This window comes from Lactuca serriola, chromosome 7 (genome assembly GCF_051521515.1).
Source record: "Lactuca serriola cultivar US96UC23 chromosome 7, Lser_US96UC23_V15, whole genome shotgun sequence".
In the NCBI taxonomy this organism is placed as follows: domain Eukaryota; kingdom Viridiplantae; phylum Streptophyta; class Magnoliopsida; order Asterales; family Asteraceae; genus Lactuca; species Lactuca serriola.
In genome coordinates this window covers 135,342,617-135,364,033 of record NC_136414.1, presented here as the reverse complement: position 1 = coordinate 135,364,033, position 21,417 = coordinate 135,342,617, and the positions used below count along the sequence as shown (strand labels likewise).

The window sequence follows — 21,417 nt, the reverse complement described above, 5'->3', positions numbered from 1 at the left end:
GTAATATATCAAATAGACGATATCATGTTTAATCCTCTTTAATAAATGAAGGTTTTTTTTGCCACATGTCATCTTCTCCTTAATTGTGACACTTGTCATTTTGTGAGAATTTTACAAATATTATTTTCCACTTGTCATTTTTAGGGATTTTCATTTTTATAAAATAAAATTCCATAAAATTGTGATAGATTCTATAAGGAAATAAAATCATCCTATTAATTTGGTAATAAATTCTTGTAAATACCTCCAACGATTTAGATTCTTTTGCAAATTTTCAGAAGATTACATCATTTTATGTAAAGTATTACATTATAAAATATTTTATATTTATATATTAATATTAAAATTTTATTTTTAATAAACCCGTGTAATACACGGGTCTTACACCTAGTCTTATAAGAAATGAAACGTGGAAACGTATGAAAAATAATAAAATAAAAATTGAGAAGATAGTTTACTAATCAATTAATCATACCAGAGGCATCCTCATTTTCCGTGACCTTAAATATTTTCGGGTCTCGAACGTGGGTTTGTAATTACAACAAAAAAAATCATATACACGGATGACGTGTGACACGTAGGATCTGAACGGACACATCTGATCTCTATCCATAGTGGACAGCTCTCCTCTCTCTAGCTCCTTCTATAAATCACTGAGCTTTTTCAACAAACCCAAACTACAATAACTACACTGCCACTCCCAAAATCAAAACCATTTTGCTTTTCGGTTCAGTGTCGACATTAATGACGAAACATATTGTTAATGGCGGAAAAGAGATCATTGAGGAGGAGAATGCATTAATCACTTCATCATCTTCATTGCAAAATATGCCTCTCTTATCTCTAAATCACGTCTCCTTCATCTGCAAATCCGTTAGTAGATCCGTCAAGTTTTACAGTGACGTCCTGGGATTCGTTCTTATTAGACGTCCCACCTCCTTCGACTTCGAAGGTGCTTGGTGAGTGTGATCTCTTCCCTGAATATGATTCGTGTTTTTAGTTCATTTCATGCATAATGCATTTTTCCAATAATGGTATAAGTTTCTGATACATTTAAGTGGACAATTAGATCAAATCAAATGATAATTCGTAGTTTGAATGCTGAAATAATGTTGATGATTTGATAAAGGTTGTTCAACGATGGGATTGGCATACATTTGCTAGAAGTGGACACGACTCCTACAAAAACAAGAGCTATCAATCCAAAAGACAACCACATTTCGTTTCAGTGTACAGATATGGATCTCATAATCAAGAAACTTGAGGGATTGGGTATCAAGTATGTGACAGCGATGGTGAAAGAAGGTGGCATGGAGGTGAACCAGTTATTCTTCCATGATCCAGATGGTTATATGATTGAGATCTGCAATTGTCATGTTCTTCCTGTGCTTCCGATCACCTCATGCTCCCTGAAAAAGCTCCCAGCAGCTTTAAATATCAACAATGGCGAATCCTCCTTGTACGGTAGGTTCAAAAAGCTCACCATAAACACTTCTTTTATGATTTGATATACAATTTGTTTATACGAAAATCATAGTTTGTATATATCTAATTGGAATTGGGCATATTGTTGATAATGCAGAGAAAATGAGCTCCAAGAAGTACTATTGTGGAGAAGATGAAGTGTTGATGATGGACAGTTTTTTAATTGACATGATGGATATCTCCTTTTAATTAAGATCAAAGAAAAGAAAATTAAATAGAGTGAGCTGGATTGAGCATGATTTTTTGTATCGTTTGCTAAATGTTTCTTTAGAGAGTTATTAATCTTTGTGTACGTAATTGTGTAATACTAGTGGAAGAAGAAAGAAAAATCATATGTAAAAATTGCATTTGTTTCTTCGAATCCAATACGTAAGTAAATGTTGATGTAATTATCGATTTTTTATACAGCTGAAATTATGATTCACAATTTGTGAGCTTTTTTTTTCATCTGCTATTTAAATCATTGATTTGGATATGCTATGTCAACCTTTTTTTTTGGTGAAGTATATATTGTGAAACCCGTATGTTATATGGGTTGGATAAAACAAAAAAATAAATATCAAGATTTAAACGAAAATTTATTTAAATTTGAAATTTAAAATTTAAAATTTGAATTTAAAAGGAAACATATCAAATACTATATGAGTAGTAATATTGTAATTTAATGTCTATTTTCAATTAAGACACTTATTAATTGAGATATAAATATGACGTGTTAATTAAGAAAAAATAAAAACATAAGAAATTGACAAATGAAAAAAAAACATTTATTCAAAAATACCAAAAAATGACATGTGTCCAATTTAATGAAAGAGTGACATCTGATAAAATTATTTTCATTTATTATGGAGGATATTCGTTGGTCATGTAGTCCCTCATCCAAAAATTATTTGTTTTGGTTACTATTTAATTACAATATTAATTGTTAGGTTTGAGAGATTATTGTTTCTATATAATACAATCGTCGTTAATGTTGATGTTGAAAATAACAAGTGTTTTCAATATTCAATCTTATATTTATTAATTATAGAGCTTGGGTGTTTTGTGTCAATATTATAATTTTTGGTTTCTCTTATCAATGAAATAAATTTCTTATAAGGGGTTATTCCTGATAGCTACTGATCCATGGCATCAAACCAGAACCCATAAAAGACGAGATACTCAACTTCTATAGGAAGAAATTCCAAGAAAAGTGGCCATGTAGACCAAAATTCTCCAGCATGTAGTTCTCACCCCTTGACACCGAAACAAGCGCAAGTCTTGAAGCCCCGTTCACATTGGAAGAGGTCAAAAACACCATCTGGTCCTGTGGAAACGAAAAAAGCCCTGGTCCCGATGGTTTTTCATTCAAATTTATTAAAAGATACTGGGATATCATAAAAATGACATCATGAATGCTTTGAAACACTTTGAAAACTCTGGGAACATTGGTAGAGGTTGTAATGCATCCTTTATCACTCTTATTCCCAAGATAAAAGACCCGCTTACTATCAGTGATTACCGACCAATAAGTCTTATTGGTTGTATGTACAAGGTAATTGCAAAGGTGATGTCCATCAGATTAAAAAAGGTCATTGGGGAATGCATAGGTGAAGTTCAAGCAGCCTTCATCGAGGGGAGAAATATCTTGGAGGGGCCTCTAATAATCAATGAAATGTGCTCTTGGGTCAAGAAGACAAAGGACAAGATGCTACTCTTTAAAGTAGATTTCAACAAAGCTTTCGACACGGTGAATTGGGAATATCTAGATCATATTCGAATGCAGCTAGGCTTTGGGGAACGATGGAGGGGCTGGATAAAAACTTGCTTGAGATCCTCGACGTTATCAGTCCTTGTAATGGGTCTCTAACAAGTGAGTTTGAAATGAGGCGGGGATTAAGACAAGGTGATCCCTTATCGCCACTTTTGTTCATAATCGCGATGGAGGGGTTGAACATCGCGATGAAGGAGGCTTGCGATAAAGGTATCTTTAAAGGAAAAAATTCCCAAACAATGATTTGTATGTCTCTCATCTGTTTTATGCAGATGACACACTCTTCGTGGGGGAATAGAGTGAGGAAAACATAAAAAATCTCGCAAGAATTCTTCGATGCTTTCATGTAGCATCAGGCTTAAGAGTAAATTTCAAAAAGTCGAGAGTACTTGGAATCGGTGTTGAACATCAAGAAGTGATATCTTTGGCTGAGCCACTTGGCTGTGAACCCTCCCGACTGCCGTTTTTCTATCTTGGTGTCCCGGTAGGGGCAAATATGAAACTAAAATGCCACTGGACTCCTGTTATTGAAAAATTCCAATCAAGACTGAACATATGGAAGTCGAAAACTCTTTCCTTTGGGGGAAGATTAACGCTAACAAAGGTTGTCCTTGGCAGCCTCCCCACCTTTTATTTTTCATTATTTGTTGCCCCTGCAGGTGTCACTAAGAAGCTGGAAAGAACAAGAAGGAGATTTCTATGGGGGGATCGATTGATAGAAAAAAAAATCAATTGGGTATCGTGGGAAAAGGTGACAACGCCTAGAGAAGCAGATGGCCTTGGTTTGGGTTCTTTAAAGGCACTCAATTTATCACTAATTGTAAAATGGCTATGGAGATTGAAAACGGATGGCTCGAGTCTATGGAGCAAGGTCATAAAAGGAATACATAATCTGTATAATAAACCTACAGACCATATTTCCAAAAAAAACCATACCTGGAGTATGGAGCAATATCGCTGGAGTAAGAGGAGAGCTGGAAAAAATTGGAATTGATTTAAATGACGTAATATCGAAGAAGATTGGATCCGGTGATGATACTATGTTCTGGCTTGATCGATGGACTGGAGACAACACCTTAAAAACATCCTTCCCTGAGATGTATAAACTGGAACGTCATAAACATTGCAAGATTAGTGATCGGTTAAATGACGGGCGATGTAATTGGAATTGGAAAGAAACACCAACAACTATGGAGCAACTTTGTGAGTATCATATGCTCACTAATGGAGTCAATACGTTTCAGTCAGTGGCTCAAAGTGATAGATGGTTGTGTAATCTGTCGAGTGACAGAGTATTCCATGCTAATATTCTTAGAACACAGATTGACTGGAGAAACATGATGCCAGGGGAAGTATCGATAAAGTGGGCTCATGAAGTCCCTTTGAAGGTCAACTGTTTCATATAGAGGGCAAAGCTTGATCGACTCCCAACGGCACGTGCGCTAACTACCAGGGGAATCCATCTCATGTCCACCTTATGTCCATACTATGAGTTGGAAGAGGAGGATACAGCACATGCGCTATTCCGGTGTCCATTGACCTCAAAGGTATGGGAATATGTAGGTCAATGGTGCAACATTCCCCATCTCCAATTTCAGAATGCTGAGGAAATCGTGAAATATGTACCACAATGGGGTACATGTTCAAAGAAAAGAAAAACCCTAACTAGCATATGTTATGGGACTGCATGGAGTATTTGGAAAGCTAGGTGTGATTGGATCTTTAAAAAACAAAGAACATCGCCACCCAGACTAGTAGATTCGGTGAAATCCATCGTGTTTACATGGATTAAGTATAGGAGAGACCAATGCAACATTAGTTGGATAGATTGGTGTGTTAGTCCTTTTACCATTATGTAATTTATTTTTCTTTCATGTATTGTACTCTCTCCCTCCTAGCACCTTGATGGAGTTGTTGCTTTCTTTTATAAAATTATTTGCCGATTCCAAAAAAAAAGCTATTGATCCATGGATAGTATCCATCACCCGAAGTATATATTGTTGAGAGATGAAGGGTTTTGTCATAATTCATATCATATTTTGCTCCCAATATTCAAAGCTCTCTCTCTCTCGTTACGGTTTCACATTTGTAATATTTTGAAATTTTGATCATCATTTTGTTCTTGATCATTGTAGTGTAGGTTGAGTGTTTCCTTTTGAGAGTAGATTAGGGTTTTGTAGTGAGGTTTCACTTGTAAGTAACTTGAAAACCTTCTGTTTCTTAATCCTCAAATGATATAAAAATGTTGATATTGGGAAATTTTGGTTTATCGTTTTTTAACATGGTATCAGAGCATTATGGCTCTCCGATTCTTGTTTCTGATGACCGAAGGTGTTCCAACATGTCTCTTTCGACGTTTCATCGTTTTTGAAAGGTATCGTTCGCTCTTTCATAGATCCTTGTAGATCTTCACAATTTTATGTCCAAACTAAATTTAAGTTATAATCCCTACATCTGTGACTTAATATGTGAAAATCTAGGGTTCTTCGTTTTTTGATCTATGGTTTTCGCTTTATTTTCCTAAATCGAAACGACATCGCTTTATTGTTTAAGATTCTAGTATCGCGAGTAGTTTATTTGATCTTGCAGATCTACTGACTCGTAACCTGTGGTGGTGTATCGCCATCTGTAACATTTTCTTCTTTCTAAACTCAATCGATTAATCCCTAAAATTTGAAATAACTCTCTACAGGTTGGATTTCGTCACCAATAAAATCTTGTGGAGAATGGATACAAGGAGTCGATTATTGGTTGTCTCTGCATATTTACACCACGAGGGTTTTCTTGTTCACTTATCTTTTTCTTTAGTTGTAGATATGGGAGATCCTGGTTGTCGAGTACACCGGTTATTGTTTACATTGTTTTCTCGACTCTGTGTTGATTATCTTGGGCCCTAACATACCGTAGTAACCATCTTGACGTTAAGTTATCATAATTATCTGTTTTCTCAGTGTATTTGTTTGTTGTGTCTGTTGTGTGCTTTCTTTCTTCATAACTAGTGAAACTCGTAGTGGTAGTGGTAAAGATAATCCTATAGATTTTGATGATTCTCTGTATATTCATCTATCTGATAATGCTATAACTTCTATTATCACTAAAATTTATCTGGAAATAAAAATTACACCGCAAGGGTTTTCTTGTTCACTTCTCTTTTTCTTTAGTTGTAGATGTGGGAGATCCTGGTTGTCGAGTACACCAGTTATTGTTTACATTGTTTTCTCGACTCTGTGTTGATTATCTTGGGCCCTAACATACCGTAGTAACCATCTAGACGTTAAGTTATCATAATTGTCTATTTTCTCGGTGTATTTGTTTGTTGTGTCTGTTGTGTGCTTTCTTTCATCATGACTAGTGAAACTCGTAGTGGTAGTGGTAAAGATAATCCTATAGATTTTGATGATTCTCTGTATATTCATCTATCTGATAATGCTATAACTTATATTATCACTAAAAGTTATCTGGAAATAAAAATTATTGATTATGATGTAGTGCTATGTTAAGATGTCTTAAAGCTCAAAATAAGCAAGGGTTTGTAGATTGTACTCTTACTCTTGATAAAACTGAATCATCTAAAACCTCTAAATGGGAACGTGTTAATGTTGTTGTGTGTACTTGGATCTTAGGGTCAATTTCTGAGTCTATATATTCTATTCTTATGTATTCTGATAAATGAGGACATTTGGAATGAGTTGTTTAAAACATATAATAAGGCTGATGGGTAAGTTATTTTCAATATTCATCAACAAATTAATAATTTAAAACAAAATGGCACCTTCCTTTCTGAATATTTCAATAACACCCTTTAATGACACGCATTGTGTGTCATAAAAGGGTCAGATGACACGTAAATGCGTGTCAAGCAAGCCCCTGTGACAAAGGAAGACGACATGCATTTGTATGTGGTAAGCTTACGACATGCATTTACAACACGCAATATGTATCATTAAAGCCCATGTCATAAAGAAACACGACACACATTTTTCTGTGTCATAATTTTCAATGTTTGATATATATATATATATATATATATATATATATATATATATATATATATATATATATATATATATATATATATATATATATATAGAAGTAAGTTAAAATAAAAACAATAAATAGCGTGAGAACGTAAAAATATTATTTTTATGTTATTATTCTGTAATGAATTTTTTATATGTGTATTGTTGTAGTAATTCTAATATAAATATTAACTTTAGACAAGTCATATATTCATTATAATGTTATTATTCTATTATAAACTTATGTATGCACATTTTTTTAGTAAATTCTAATTTTAATTTTAACCTTTAACTATTCATTTATTCTTTACTGAATAATGACATAAAGGCGTCGATACAAAATTCATTGCAGAATACTAACATAAAAAAGTGTTTTAACGTTCTCACACTATTTACTGTTTTTATTTGAACTATCCCCTATATATATATATATATATATATATATATATATATATATATATATATATATATATATATATATATATATATATATATGATGGATTTACTAATTTTAAAATTAAATAACACATTTAATGTAACACCCATAAAATCATATCAAATTTAACTCTTTCAAAACACGTAAAACAATTTAACATTAAATAGTTTGTTTTCAAAATAATAAATATCAGAGTATCCCAGTATCAAATCATAAAATCATAACAACAGGAGGAGCAGTACAACCATGCCTTCGCCTTCCCGCGATCTCCAGAAGTACCTGAAACAACAAATTGAAACTGTAATCTCGAAAGCTTAGTGAGTTCCCCCAAAATACTTATACCCACGACAATACACATATAATCATAAAGAGCATACTATAGGCCCAGTCAACCATCGGGTTGGAATACCCCAGGCCATAAACCAATCGTTTGGAATGCCAACATACTATGGGTCCAATCATCCTCGAGATGGAATACCCCCAGGCCCACAACCAACAGGTTGGAATGCCCACATACTATGAGTCCAATCATCCTCGAGATGGAATACTCACGACCCACAACCAACAGGTTGGAATGCCCAAGTCTATTGGCTTTCGCACAAAGCAGATAAGCCTCAACCGCCAAACAAACATGTGCACATATAACAGATAATCACATAACAATCTATAGACAATGAACTGATCAAAACAGGTCATACCACATAACACATAATACCATCCTATCTATCAGGATACCAATCTAACATATCACATAATACCACTCTATAACCAGGACACTGACCTAACCAGGTCACTAAGCATAAACATAACCTTATCCTAACTACCAGGATGCAAACCAATAAACATATCATGCCATAACCAGATACAATTCATTAAGGGTCGGCCTTGGTGCCTTAGACCCTGTTGATATAGTAAGGATAACTCACGTCACTAGTAGTAGAACTGTTCACTATTCGGATAAAACTGAATTATCCAATTGGACAATTTGTATTGGACTATTTAGTTCGGATATTCGGATTTTTGGATTGGTTTTCAACAAAACTGAATTATTATTTTCAATTTCGGATTGGTTTTCGTTTATAGAATAAGAACCGAATAGTCCAAAAAAACCGAATAAACATTTATTATTTATCTATTTATAATATATATATATATATATATATATATATATATATTTTATTAATTTTGTAATTTATTTTGTCAAATAGGAACGTTTCACCCGATAAAAAAACATTAATATGCATTTTCAATCAAAAGTTTTCTATCTATAAAACATTTAACTATAATATATCTTCTTATTAGTTGTTTATAAATTTTAAATCACAACTAAGTAATTTTTTTTGCTTCTTGTGTAACTTTTAATAATATTATAATTATTTATCGTTTTAAAATGTTTCGATTTTTGAAAACCGAATTATAAAAACCAATCCAACCGAATTGTAATCGGATCGGATCGGATTGGATTTAAATTTAGTTTGGACTATTCGGATTCATGATTTGAAAACCGAAATCAATTTGGATTCACTTGATTGGATCGGATCAAACCGATCCATCCAAACGAACACCCCTAACTAGTAGTGCTGAAATATTGTAAATCTTTGACTGTTGTCTCGCCGGGGATCCCAAACTATTACACAATAAACACAAAAAAAATACCCAAAATAAACTTCTTGACTAAATGTCCACACCATTCATTAAGTCCATTCCCTTTATTGGGCCAAGGCCTAAATACTCAGTCCTTAACTTGAAAGTCCACATAAAAGCCCATTATTGGCCTAATTTACGAAATTAGGCCCAACTTCCTAATTGGGCCTCACCCCATGATCCACTATCACTACCGGGCCCAAAATATCTTATTTACAAAGTCCAGCAAAGGCCCAATTCCATTTAGTCCATAAACAACCCAACATCCGAAGCCCACTTGACAAAGGCCCAACAGAGGACGTACGCAGGGAGTACTCCTCTGGTACGCGGGGCGTACTCGACCAGATGTTGACCACCGTTGGGGTGGTTGACCCAGTACGCTGGGCGTACTGGATTTACGCTGGGTGTACTCAACGGTTTGCCAAAACCTTATTAAGTGCTTAATGGCTTAAGCACCTAAGCCCAAACTTCAGATCTAGAGACCTAACATGACTAGGATCCATAAAGTCGTGAACTTTATCACTTTGGATGTCCATAAAGTTCTTAATGCTTTGTCTTAATCCATTAAGACCTTATTTCTTCATGAATGGGACACATACAACTAATGGGACCACATTTTATCACTCAAGGTCCCTCTAAGAGTCTAGAAGGACAGCCCTTTTCGTCCAAAACACAACATGCACCACCTTATGGCTTTTGGGACTAGAAATGCTTCTAATAAAGTAAAATGATGAGATCTATGCATATATGCATAAAGTTTGGAACTTTATACCTTCTAGAGCTTCTTGAGCACAAGTTAACTTCAGATCTACAAGCTTGATCTTCTTCTCCAACACTTTGATGCAATACCTTCCTCTTAAAGCACTCAAGAACACACCAAATAAGCTTAAACACACAAAGGAAAGGCTAGGGTTTGGGGAGGACGAATGTAATATGTGGAGGCTGAGGTAAGGGAGGCTTGATACACAACATGTTGCTTATATAGGCCCCAAACCTTAAATATTAGGGTTTTCACCCTGACATTAGTACGCCCAGTGTACATAAGTGTACGCGCAGTGTACTAAGGCGGACATTAGTACACTTAGCGTACTCTTATGTACGTGCAACATACTCCCTCTTGGCCCAAGTTTGCAAACTTGGCCCTTAAACTTATCTTGGCTCTTCACTTCCAACCCTAAGGACTATAAATGACAAGGTAAAGATAAAAGAGGGTTTGGGAATACCTACCAAATCTTAGGATGTTACATTTAAAGTCTCATAATAAAAAATAAAATACCATACACAAAAAATATAATTCATTACACAAAATATAATATGTCAACTACAAATAATCGTTAATGGTAACAAAAGGTAATAAATTTCTAATATTGCATAATATTTATTATAGAAAAACAAAGCACAACATTAAAAGGAACTCGTGAGTAAGTTCTCCATTGATAGTCTCAATGGCAGCTTTAAGCCTTACAACTTCACCACTTGAATATGCATCAACTCAACCAGTGTTGACTCTTTTTCGACAAGTTTCCTGCACGAGGGGACATAAAATGAATTATGTAGTAAAAAGAGTAAATTATATTTTTTCAAGTCAAATCAATTAAAGTATACTGTCATTTCTTGCATTTTAACAAAAGAAGCTTAAATTTAAGATATAGGTTTTCATTCACATCAGACACTATATGCATGTGTTGTCAAAGACATAATTAATGTTAATAAACAATTAGAAATTATAATGCTATAAATGGTAAACTATTACATACTCGAGGCACTGATTCACAAATTTACCATGATCTAAAGCAAATTAAACTTGTGTTTCATGATTGTCCTTGGTGCAAATAGCATGGCTAAAACATTTCTCATCATCACATAAGCACCCCAACTAGCAACTTGTGCTAAGATGTTAAATTAGTCTAATAAGAACGGTGGTATCATCATTCATCATTGTATTCCTTAATTATTCACTAAACATCTTCACGTGAAACCAAAGGACGGTCAAGCACGTCAAATCTCTCATTGACTATGAAGCTTGTATGCTAAAAACCAACATCAACAACATGAATAGACTAAACATACTTTGAACATTAGAATTTAAGTAAATATTACAAGTAGTTTCAATATAATGTAAGCAAAGATAGAAGGTTTGATACAATACATTAATGGGAGTAAGTTGGAACAACAACAAAAATGTTTTTATGCATTGTATCAGAGACAAGAAATAATAGTTGGTCCCTTTATTTCTAAATTTTCTTAAATACCTATTTTAGCCCTTAATTTTAGTTTTTAAATGACTTTTGTGTTTAAAATAGTTAACCAAGTCGAATAATGTTTGGGTGTCTTGAATTGGTGTGTTTGATATATTTTTGGTCAAACTATGTTTAATTCAATCTAAATACTAGTGTTTTTGGTTTTCAGCTGCTGAAGTGTCTGAAATAATTCCAAATATTGCTAAAATTTCTAGGAGGCAATTCAATGGAAAAATTAAAGAAAAAATTTTCTTTAATTCTGCTAATAGTTATGCATATTCAACCCCATTCATGCAACGTTTTTCTTCTCTGGTTGATAATAATAATAATAATAATAATAATAATAATAATAATAATAATAATAATAATAATAATAATAATAATAATAAACTATTATGCTTACCCACCTCCAACTGCAATACAGGTATCACGCAGAGAAGAAGAAGAAGAAGAAACCATGCTTGTTCTCTACATTTGAATCTTCTGTTTCAAATGGCTAAATTGGGGTTAAATTTGGATAAATTGGTAAAAGAAAGATGCAAATGAGTTCTATTAAATATGAAATTAGGGTTAAATTTGGAACCACTTCTTACTTACGAGGGCTATGGTTCCCAGGTAGAAGTGTAAGAGAATGAAACCAATAGTAATCTTGTAAACTAAGTCTATGATGACTACTTACCTCAAGAATAACATCAACAAGAATATGCACAAGACTTAGATTAAAAGTGATATAGGAAAATTTTGTAGCTAATTTAATTTCACTTTAGAGCTATGTGAGATTTGCTTGAATTTTTGATTGCTCAAAATTGACGGATAGAGGAAAAAACCTGAAGTTACGCACATTGGGAAAAGAGAAGAAAAAAAACATGCCTTAATCAGACCTAGAGGTTGTAAATTTGAGTAGTCGTCATAACTCCAATGAGGTCAGGTGTCTCAAGGTCCTCGATAAAGAGAAATGAGCTTGAGGTCGACGGAGGAGAAGTGAGGTTGAGGTTGCCGACAGTGAGAGGCGAGGCAAGGTCGCCAAACGGATTGTAGAGAGCATGAGTGTTTTGAATGCTCTTTAAAAAAATCCCTAGAATTAATGGTCCTTGCAATTGTTTATAAGATCCTATGCAAGTTTGAGTAATTATAAAACGACATTTGTAGAGGACACGTGTTTAAGATAAGCAGCCTCTGTGCTTTTTTGTGGCGAGACACTAATTTTAGGGCATACACAAATGTGTGTCCTCTATCCCTCAAATTTTAGAAAGCTGACATTATTTTTAGGACACGCAAAAAATGTGTATCGTAATCCATGCATGTCATTATTTGCGTATCATTAAAGGGTTGTTTTCTAGTAGTGAAACTTGATTCCTTGTGGAAACATAGCTAGTTTAACTAAGTGTGTTTGTGATGCTGCTACTAAGCTTAATGATCATTCTAAACTAATGAAACTAATGCAGTTTCTTAGTGGTATTGATGATGTCTATAATCAAGTTAAAATTCATATTCTTTTGTTAGAACCCTAGCTTACCCAATGTTAAAAGTTCTTTCTCTATCTTTCTAGAGAAGAGTCACATCTAAAGAATGGTTCTCCATTTTCTATTGGTACTTCTAAGACCCGGGCCTCGTCATTTAATAGTAAAGTTAATGATTTTAAATGGGGAAAATCAAAATAGGTTTAGGAATCAAGACTACAATACAAACATTATGGTCTTAAACGTCATCTAATATAAAAGTGTTATAAGTCGATTGGCTATCCCAAAGATTTTAAACCCAGGAATGAGTTTAATAATCAAAATAGTTAAAGTAAATCCTTTTTTGTGAATTATTCTTCTATTAATTTTAGCAGTAGCTTGTCTATTACTTCTGAGTCTGTTAATGGAAGGGATGCTTACTATCTCATAAGTGAGCAATACAATAAGTTTCTTCATCTCATTAATGAGAAATTTGTTAATGAGGATGTGACTACTACTGCTAATATGGTAGGTACTTCTTTGTTTCGGTGTTGTACTTCTGTTATTAATTCTAAGTCCGCTCAGAGAGTGGATTGTTGACTCAGGAGAAAATCAACATATCATAGCTTCTGAGTCCCAAATTAGTTTGATTTGCTCCTGAGTCCCAAATTAGTGATAAAATGGATGTATCTAGACTTAATCTTCTTGTCAAACATCCAAATGGTTCCTCTACTCAGATAAATAAGATTCAAAATCTTCAGTTGTCTTCACAGCTCACCTTATTTGATGTTTTGATGTTCCAGACTTCAATGTTAATCTTTTGTATGTACTTAAGCTTTGTAAAGATAGTGGTTGTGAAGTTGCATTTTTTGAACATACTTGTAAAATCTAGGACGTCAAAGGAGTTGGTGGAGAACGGTAGAGAATCTGGGGGGATGTATTATATTGATTGTTTCTCCTTAGGTATTCATGCTAATATGACTAGTTCTAAATATTGTGTCTCTAAACTTACGTGGGATAGTAGACTTGGTCATCCTGCTGACCAAGGTTTGAGTTCTTTAAAAGGAAACCTAAAATTTGGTAAGAGTCCCTACCTCCATGAGATGTTTGCCATAAGACAAAACAAACTAGGGAGTCTTTTCCTTAAAGTCAACATAACACAACTGAATTAGGCGGGCTAATTCACCTAGATGTTTGGCGACGTTGTAGGGTTGCTTGAACTGAAGGTTTTAAGCTTTTTTTGAATATTGTTGATAATTTTACAAGGGCCACTTGGGTTTTTCTTTTAAAATCTAAAAGTGAACTTTTTGATTGTTATAGGTCTTTTGTCAATATTCTTTAAAAACAATTTAGTGTTAAAATTAAAGTGGTTCATTCGGATAATGGAATTAAATTTATTAATAATCAGATGCATTATTTTTGTTTTGAAAATGGTGTTGTTCATCAAACATATTGTGCTTACACTCCACAACAGAATGGAGTTGTGGAAATGAAGCACAAACATATTCTCAATGTAGCATGTTCTCTTCTTTTCCAATCAGGAGTTCCTAATAAATATTGGGGAGATGTTGTTTTGACTTTTTTTTTTGAATCAGTAGAATGCTAACTTCTGTTTTAAATGGATTATCTCCCTCTGAACTTGTTTTTAAAAGAACTCCAAGTTTTGATCATTAAAGAGTTTTTTGTTGCTTATGTTTTGCCGTTAAACAAAATATATTTTATAGTTTTTCTGAACGAGCTGAGAAATGTATTTTACTTGGTTATTCATCTGATAAAAAGGCTTATAAACTTCTTAGTCTTGCCACTAATTTATCTTTTGTATCCAAGGATGTTAAATTTTACGAATCCGTCTTTCCATACAAGTTAAGGTCAACTTATGTTGATCAATTTTCCAATAAAAATGACCCTTATGATCCTTTTTCCTATGATGTTTTTGACACTAATGAATATTCTAATGATTCTATTAATCTTGATGAGCTGAGAGTAGAACCTCAGTGGGATGGTGTTGATGCAGCCACCAACCTGGATGAGGCCAACACTAGTGAGGCTAGCAACCAAAGTGGCAAGGCAATTGTGCCTCATACTAGAGGATTTTTTCCTTCTTCCTCAATTGTCTCTGAGGAACGTAGTCGGTTGCATACTTATCCTTCAATTTATCAGTTTATTGGGTCCTCTAGATCTAGACATAAGTCACATATGAATGTCATATGTAGTAAAGGGAAAATATAAGTATAGTATAGAGAGAAGTATTAACTATTCATGTCTTAATACTGAAACTAGATGTTTTGTCTCCAATCTTAATAAGATTGTTGAACCTAAAGATTATAATGAGGATTCTTCTGATCCCAATTGGATCATGGCGTTGAATGAAGAGATGGAAGCTCTTCTTCGAAATCACACTTGGGTATAACAAGCTTAACTAAGAATAGAAAATCCATTAGATGTAAATGGGTGTACAAAATTAAGTATAAGTCAAATGGTGAAGTAGAAAGGTATAGGGAACGTTTATTTGCTAAAAGGTATAATCAGAGGAAATGTACGATTTTGAAGAAACTTTTCTCTAGTAGCAAAAATTATTATTGTTCACATTGTTATTTCCTTGTCTATTCATAATTCATGGTCTTTATATCAATTGGATATAAATAATGCATTTCTTTATGGAGACCTTTCAAAAGATGTATATATGACTCTTCCACGTGGATATTATTCTAATAATGACTCTAGGGTTTGTAAACTTGTCAAACCTATGGATGTTTTAAAAAATCTCCTAGGAAATGGAATGAAAAATTATATGCTTCTTTGTTCATGTTTTGTTTCCAACAAAGTGTTAGTGATTATTCTTTGTTTATTAGAAATTTTGAAGATTCTATTACTAATTTATTAGTATATGTGGATAATATAATACTGACTGGAAGCCATGAGACTAACCTACAAAAGGTCAAAGATTTTATGAAAGCTCAATTTTTGAGAAAAAGACTTGGTATTCTTAAATATTTTTTTAGGAATTGAGGTTGTTAGTTTCGATAATCGGTTGTGTTTAAATCATAGGAAATATTGTCTTGAGCTTCTTCATGAGTATGGTATTCTAGGGTGCAGACATGTTATCACACCTTTAGAAACTAATCTAGTTCTTATTTCTTGTGATTTTGTTAAAAATGATGAGTTATTGATAAATAAAAGTGAATTTCAAAAACTTACTGGAAAGTTAATATATCTCACTATTACTAGACCCGATATTTCTTATGCTATTAAGGTTCTTAGTCAATATATGCACAAACCTAGAAAGTCAAATTTGAAAATTGCTTTCAGACTGTTAAGACATTTGAAAAACAGTTTAGGAAAAGAGATTGCTTTGTCTATGTCTGATGGGTTTAAGTTAAAAGGTTTTGAGGTTGTAGATTGGACTAAGTGTTTACCCCCAAGGAGGTCAATAATTGGTTATATGATTTACCTTAGTAATCTATTGGTTTCATGGAAGAGTAAGAAATAGTCTAATGTTTCTAATTCTTCTACTAAATCATTGTATAGAACCCTTGGTTCCGTTATTTGTGAAATAATTTAGATTCTAAAATTTTGTTTGAATTGGGTAAAAACAATCTTACTCTTGTATCTGTTGTTTTCTGTGACAATGATTCAATGATTAAATTGGCTCTTAATACAATTTTTCATGAACACACTAAACATTTTGAAATAGATCTTCAGTTTGTTAGAGAGAAAATCTCTAATGGTGTGTTGAAAATGGTTAAGGTTAGTTCTTCTAATCAAAATGCGAACATTCTTAATAACTCTTTAAGTTTTAAACAACATGATTTTTTGTCAAATAAAAATGGGGCTTATTGATGTTTTTAAAAAGAAAAAATAAATATTTCGATTGTCAAATACAACACTATTCAAAATGTCTAACTAACAGCTGAATACATAAATCAAGTTCATAGAACTGATAAAAAATTGATGAAGTAATAAAATAACTAAGCCAAAATTCTATGATTTTAACTCACGTCTCAATAAGAAACAAATTGACTTTGGATCATAACAATCCATCACCAAGCCAAGACCATTTTTAGTTTTTCACCACATTTTTGCATTATTTTACTCCAAACAAGCATAATTTTCAGCATTTATGTAACATCCCGACTCCCAGGTATGAGATTTATGGCTTAAATGACAAATTGTCCTTTTGAACTCGTCGATTTGATAATCTCAACTCTACGTGTTAAAAGCTCTTGGGATGCGCTTGTTTTTGGACCAACTCGACGAGTTGTTGAGGAAAACACAACGAGTTGGCGGGTGTTTACGAAACCTAATTTTTAGGGTGTTTCACCCTATTTAAAGACCTTATCGCCTTTGGATGGCCTCTTTTTCCGCCCCTCTGTCCAAAGAAACCCTAATTCGTGCATTCACTCCCTTTGTGCGTGTGTGTGTGTGTGTGTAAGCTTGAGGAGTGATTTTTTGGTGATCTTTTGAAGGATCTTTGAGTTTGATGAGGTTTGATTGAGAGGAAGGTTGTAGATCCTGTAACATCCATAAAATTCATTAAAAAATTAAACTTTTTACACATCACAAAAACCATTCATTGTTTACAAATTGTTTTCAAAATAGTATCACATCAGAGAATCCCAGAAATAATAACATAAAATGTGAGGAGGTGCACGATCAAGCCTTCGCCTTCCTGCGATCATCTAAAGTACTTGAAACCATAAACCGAAACTGTAAGCGCGAAGCTTAGTGAGTTCCCCCAAAATACTCACACGACAATAACACACACATAATAATAGCATACTATGGGCCCAATCAACCATCGGGTTGGAATGCCCCAGGCCCTCAACCATTGGGTTGGAATGCCAACATACTACGGATCCAATCATCCTCGGGATGGTATACCCTCGGCCCACAAGCATATGGTTAGAATGCCCATATATTATGAGTCCAATCATCCTTAGGATGGAATACTCTCGGCCCACAACCATCGAGTTAAAATGCCGACATACTATGAGTCCAATCATCCTCAGGATGCAATACTCTCGGCCCACGACCATCGGGTTGGAATGCCCCGATCTGTTGGCTCATGCACAAAGCAGAAAAACCTCAACCACCAATCAAACATATGCATATATATCAGATAATCACATAATAGTCCACAGACAGTCAAACCGATCTACAAACCACTAAGCATAGCAACATCTTATCTACCAGGATACCGATCTAACAGATCATATCCACATAGAAACATGCTATCTACCAGGATACTGATCTAAAAGATCACAACAGCAATAAAGCAGGATAACAATCCAAAGGGTCGGCCTTGGTGCCTTCGACCCTTGAGTATAATGAGGAAAACTCACCTCACAATAAGCACTGACTGACAAGATCCAACTCTCGAATCACAGCTCCGAACTCAACAGCCTACAATCACCAATAACTACTTCATAAAAATCCTGAAACACCTAAAATACCACCTTTAAGTCAAACTTGGTCAACCATGGTCAAAGTCAACAGTCAACAGTCCATGTTGACCCAACTCGTCGAGTGCATTTAGAAACTCGTTGAGTTCCTTCAGTGTTCAAAAAACTGGGAGAAACCCTAGCCAACTCGACTAGTTATTTCATCAACTCGTTGAGTTCGTTCAGCATCCAGAAGACGAGAAAACTCGATCCAACCCGTCGAGTTGGAAGAGTAACTCGCCGGGTTCTTCCTAGCTTTTATGTATTCAGACGCTTCCAAGCGGCTATGAATGCTCCAAACTACAGATTTGGTCCCCTAGAGGTAAGATACCACGTAAATTTGCTAACTTAATGTCCATTCATGGCATCAAAGGGGATAAAACACTCAAATAAGGCTTATCAAGGAACCTAGGGCATGAAGGAGGGCCAAGACTTGATAAAGTTGGCAACTTTAAGTCTATGGAGGCCATGAGATGTCCAGATCTGAAGTCTTAGCTTCATGACATGCTCAAATCCAAGATTAACCCCCAAAATAAGCTAATAATGGCCATAAACTTTAAAGAGAAGAGATCTAATAAAAGGATGATCAAAATAATGACTTCATTTCTTAATCTTATGAAGAGTTTACTTGCTTCTTGATACTCTCTTTAAGTGCTTATTTTGATAAGAACATAAAGCTTAAGAGTCTTAAGAGTTTTATACAAAAGAACTAGCATTCTATATCAAGTTAAGTCATTATTGGTGCCTCTAAAGTTCATCATTCTTCATCAACTTTCAAACCTCCCACGAGAACCCAAAGAACTACAAAGGTTATCATTTCTTCATCTCTTCTTTCGTTGGTGTTTAAATCTCTCTACAACATGCAAGATGATCCTTGGTGGGTATAAATTAGTTTATGTTATTTTCGAAAATCAAGTATTCTGTTTGCCAATTTCTCTAGTTTATGAATCTATTTTTGAAATAAAACTCATTTATATATATATATATATATATATATATATATATATATATATATATATATATAGAGAGAGAGAAAGAGAGAGAGAGAGACTTAGGTTCAAATGTTTTCACTATCTATCGTGTGCATGTATGATTAAATCTGGACCAATCATTTTAGTTATTTTAAGAAAGTAATTAATGCATATTAAATGCTGAAGATGTAATTAATACCCATTATATCTTCAACATGTAATATGCATTAATTACTTTCTTAAAATAACTAAAATGATTGGTCAAGAATCAATCATACATGCACACAATAGATAGTCAAAACAAAATAACCTAACCATATATATATATATATATATATATATATATATATATATATATATATATATATATATATATATATATAGAGAGAGAGAGAGAGAGAGAGAGAGAGTCAAGATCAAATAAGAAGGAAAATTTTGGTAGGAAGATAAGAAGTTTTTTTTCTATATATTTTTTTAGCAAACAAACAAAATGAATCATCACATGATTCATTTGTAAGATGATTAATAAGAAAAAATTCTCAAAAAAACATGTTGATGATTCATTTATACAATGATTTTATTGTTATTCACTAAAATTGTCATAAAAATAAATATTTTCTTAATTTACTTAAATATGAATCATGAAAATGTTTTTTTGAAATTGTTTTCTTGTGAATTATCTTACAAATGAATCATCTAGTGATTCATTTATTTTGTTCGTCAAAAAAATATGTACAAAAGAAACTTCTTACCTTCCTACAAAAAAAAAATTCTTACCGGATCTATATCCTATATATATATATATATATATATATATATATATATATATATATATATATATATATATATATTAGATCTTCTAAATCCTAAAATTGGTTAAATGATTATTATTTGGAATATATTGTTTATTTAGTTTTGGAAAATTATGGATCTTTGAAGAAAGAGTCTGATAGCCCAAGTCAAAATCGATGGGTACAAGAAGTGTTGAAAAATGATCATCATGTCTCACTATTTGCGGCTTTGATGAAGGTTCTATCATGGAGAAAAATTGTTAATAAAAAAAATGTGGTTGTGTAAATTCCATCTTAATCCTTACGATATAATCCAAAAAGACTAAATTGCCCTGGAAAATTACACAATTGTTCTGATATGAGAGTTTTAGTTCCAATGTTGACTGACATCCTCACGGTTTCGTTTTATGTGGTTTATTTAGCTACCATTACAAAATACATGACAATTTTGCAACCAATATAAATAATTCGGATTACATTTCGGTTCTTTAAAAAAAGTCCATTAATTCTTAATAAAGTGATCAACTCATCAATAAATATTATGATTTCATAGATAAAACCTGATTTACTATGGCAAACCTATTGGCCAAACTATACACTTAGATGTGTGTTATTCAAACATGTATCTTATCAGGGATTGATTTTTTTTTTATTTTTACCATCATGGTCCATTTAAATTATACTTGGGTGTTTGACAACAAACTTATAAGGGAGGAGGGAGTCGTTCCCATTGAACCCACCGAACCCATTGTAACATCAGCTTTTCTCTTTGATTTTTTTTCATCTTTCCGAACCCACAACACACGGAAATCCTATCTTTTTCAACCCACTCAACCCACTCAATTAAAAAAAAATACTAAACAACTAAGGTACAAGTCTTAAAACATATGGTACAAGAGAAAATGAGAGAGACAAAGTAGAGAGAGAGGATGAAGTGGGTTCGTGAAACCAATTAAACAACCCGCCGAAGAGGGAGTAGTACCGGCGGTAACTCTATTGCTAATTAAGATTTTACCTTGATTATTTTGTATATTTTTTTTAATTGAATGGGTTGAGTGGGTTGAGAAATATAGGATTTCTGTGTGTTGTGAGTTCGGAAAGATGAAGAAAAATCAAAGAGAAAAGCTGATGTGGCAGTGGGTTCAATAGGTTCGGTGGGTTCAATGGGAACGACTCCCTCCTCCCTAAGACCTTTTAA

General features: G+C 33.4%; 1 protein-coding gene across 1 annotated transcript; it reads left to right on the top strand.

Moving 5' to 3' along the window:
- The first annotated feature begins 687 nt into the window (after window positions 1-687).
- On the top strand, window positions 688-1,874 carry LOC145062166 (glyoxylase I 4-like). The gene is made up of 3 exons (XM_079009794.1): window positions 688-959; window positions 1,130-1,464; window positions 1,583-1,874. The coding sequence occupies exons 1-3, from the start codon at window positions 745-747 to the stop codon at window positions 1,672-1,674; spliced, it is 642 nt and encodes a 213-aa protein (XP_078865920.1). The 5' UTR covers window positions 688-744; the 3' UTR covers window positions 1,675-1,874.
- The last annotated feature ends 19,543 nt before the right edge of the window (window positions 1,875-21,417 follow it).